Below are 1,583 nucleotides of genomic sequence, written 5' to 3'. Positions count from 1 at the left end.
TATCGAATAGTCATATATCCCCAGGGCAGGAACAGATCTCCAATGACAGATCGACGTCGATTTGTCTACTACCTTACACCCAAACCGCATTTAGGTACAACCCGCTAAGTCCGAACCCCAATCTCTAAGCCTGGATTATCCAAGGCAACGCCGATCATTTACCAGTAATAGGAATCGAAAAAAGCTACAATGAAAGGAGGGCATTCGGCCCTACAAGCTCATACCTGCGCCCACAGAGGCTGCGGCAGAGCGTCGCCCGGTTGGATCATCGCCTCCTGATGGCAAGCAGGCTGGGTTACAAGCCCAGCGCGACTTCCCGGAGCCGGAGGATAGAACCCAACGTATGCCTCGCGGCGGGCGGGTTCCCCCACAGTGACGGACCACGTATGTAAGCCGTAGTATGAAGCAATGGAATGGACGAGCCAGCGACTAACATAATGGACCGGTAAGCGTTGGCCCATAAGTGCAAGAGCCAAAGGTAAAACGTACCCAAATCCAGAGGCCCGATCATCTACGAGGCTCTCAAAGACCAACTTCTCCCCACCCCGTTCTCTATTGGCATGCATAGCCTCCCGCATTTGCTGCAGCTTTTGCTTGCGTTCAGGGGAGTCGTGCATTTGTCCATTTCTTCCCACAAATACAACCTCGTCCTCAGAGTCCTCGTCAGACGATGCTGGCGCATCTGTCAGACCATCCCTCTCAAGCAAGAGCTGCTTCTCGCCCCATCTCTGGATGAACTGTCGGATATCCTCCTCGATATCCTGAAGCATGCCCCGTGCAGCACGCGCATGCTTCAGCCTGAGGCGGAGGTCCTTCGGAACACGATGCTTCTCACCCTTTGTGCCCTTTGCAGTCTGCTTCGACGAGGTGTGATCTATGTGCTTGTAATGGACGTCCCAGAGAGGAGCGAGGTAGTAAGGCATCGGGTCGTGTCGGGTGTACGTTGGCTCTATAGCCCAGTCCCTGGAAGATGGTGGTTCGGCCCAAGGATTGTTTAGGAGGCGATCTTTTGTGAAAGGGCCCGTCAGTACAACACTGTCGAAGACACTCGCCACCCGGGATCCGAGGTGCATAAAGTCGCGTAGAGCGACTCTTAAAAAAGCGTAGTCGGTCAAGACGTACCATTCTCCCAGCGTTGCCGGCGACGACTTCCATCCTTGCCCTTCAACAACGCCTCGCGCCTCTTCAGACTATCACGACGGAGTGGTTCTCGACGCCGGAAACTGACCGAAGGGACCTGCGGTGCCTGGGTAGAAGTCTGGCCCAAGAGTTTGACCCTCGGAGCCGATGCATTCCCCGTGCTGGGGACCGGGTCATCTAGTGGGATTGATAGTGTAACTGTGGTCCCTCGCAAGGCGCCGCGCGTGGAAGGGGACTCAGGACCAGCACAATGCTGGTCGGCCGCAGGAACGGAATCCGAGATGGTCAGGGTTTCCAGATGCGCAGCCGCCTGTTCAGACCAAGCCGATATTGCCCGGGTTTGCTGCGGGGACAAAGTTCCCTGGGCATTCGATTGAGGGCGCAACGTCGGGTGGATGGCCATCGCGCAAGAGATAGGCCTCGGTATGATCGCTTGGAGTCTG

The 1,583-nt window shown here is 56.0% G+C and overlaps 1 protein-coding gene across 1 annotated transcript; it reads right to left on the bottom strand.

Moving 5' to 3' along the window:
* Positions 1-218: 218 nt before the first annotated feature.
* Positions 219-1,543, bottom strand: ABOM_012239 (uncharacterized protein; the record flags this gene model as incomplete). Its single annotated transcript, XM_022539366.1, has 2 exons — positions 219-1,006; positions 1,123-1,543. The coding sequence occupies 2 exons, from the start codon at positions 1,541-1,543 to the stop codon at positions 219-221; spliced, it is 1,209 nt and encodes a 402-aa protein (XP_022382934.1).
* Positions 1,544-1,583: the final 40 nt, after the last annotated feature.

This window comes from Aspergillus bombycis (genome assembly GCF_001792695.1).
Source record: "Aspergillus bombycis strain NRRL26010 chromosome Unknown contig00242, whole genome shotgun sequence".
Lineage (NCBI taxonomy): Eukaryota > Fungi > Ascomycota > Eurotiomycetes > Eurotiales > Aspergillaceae > Aspergillus > Aspergillus bombycis.
This window is presented reverse-complemented; position numbering and strand designations above follow the sequence as displayed.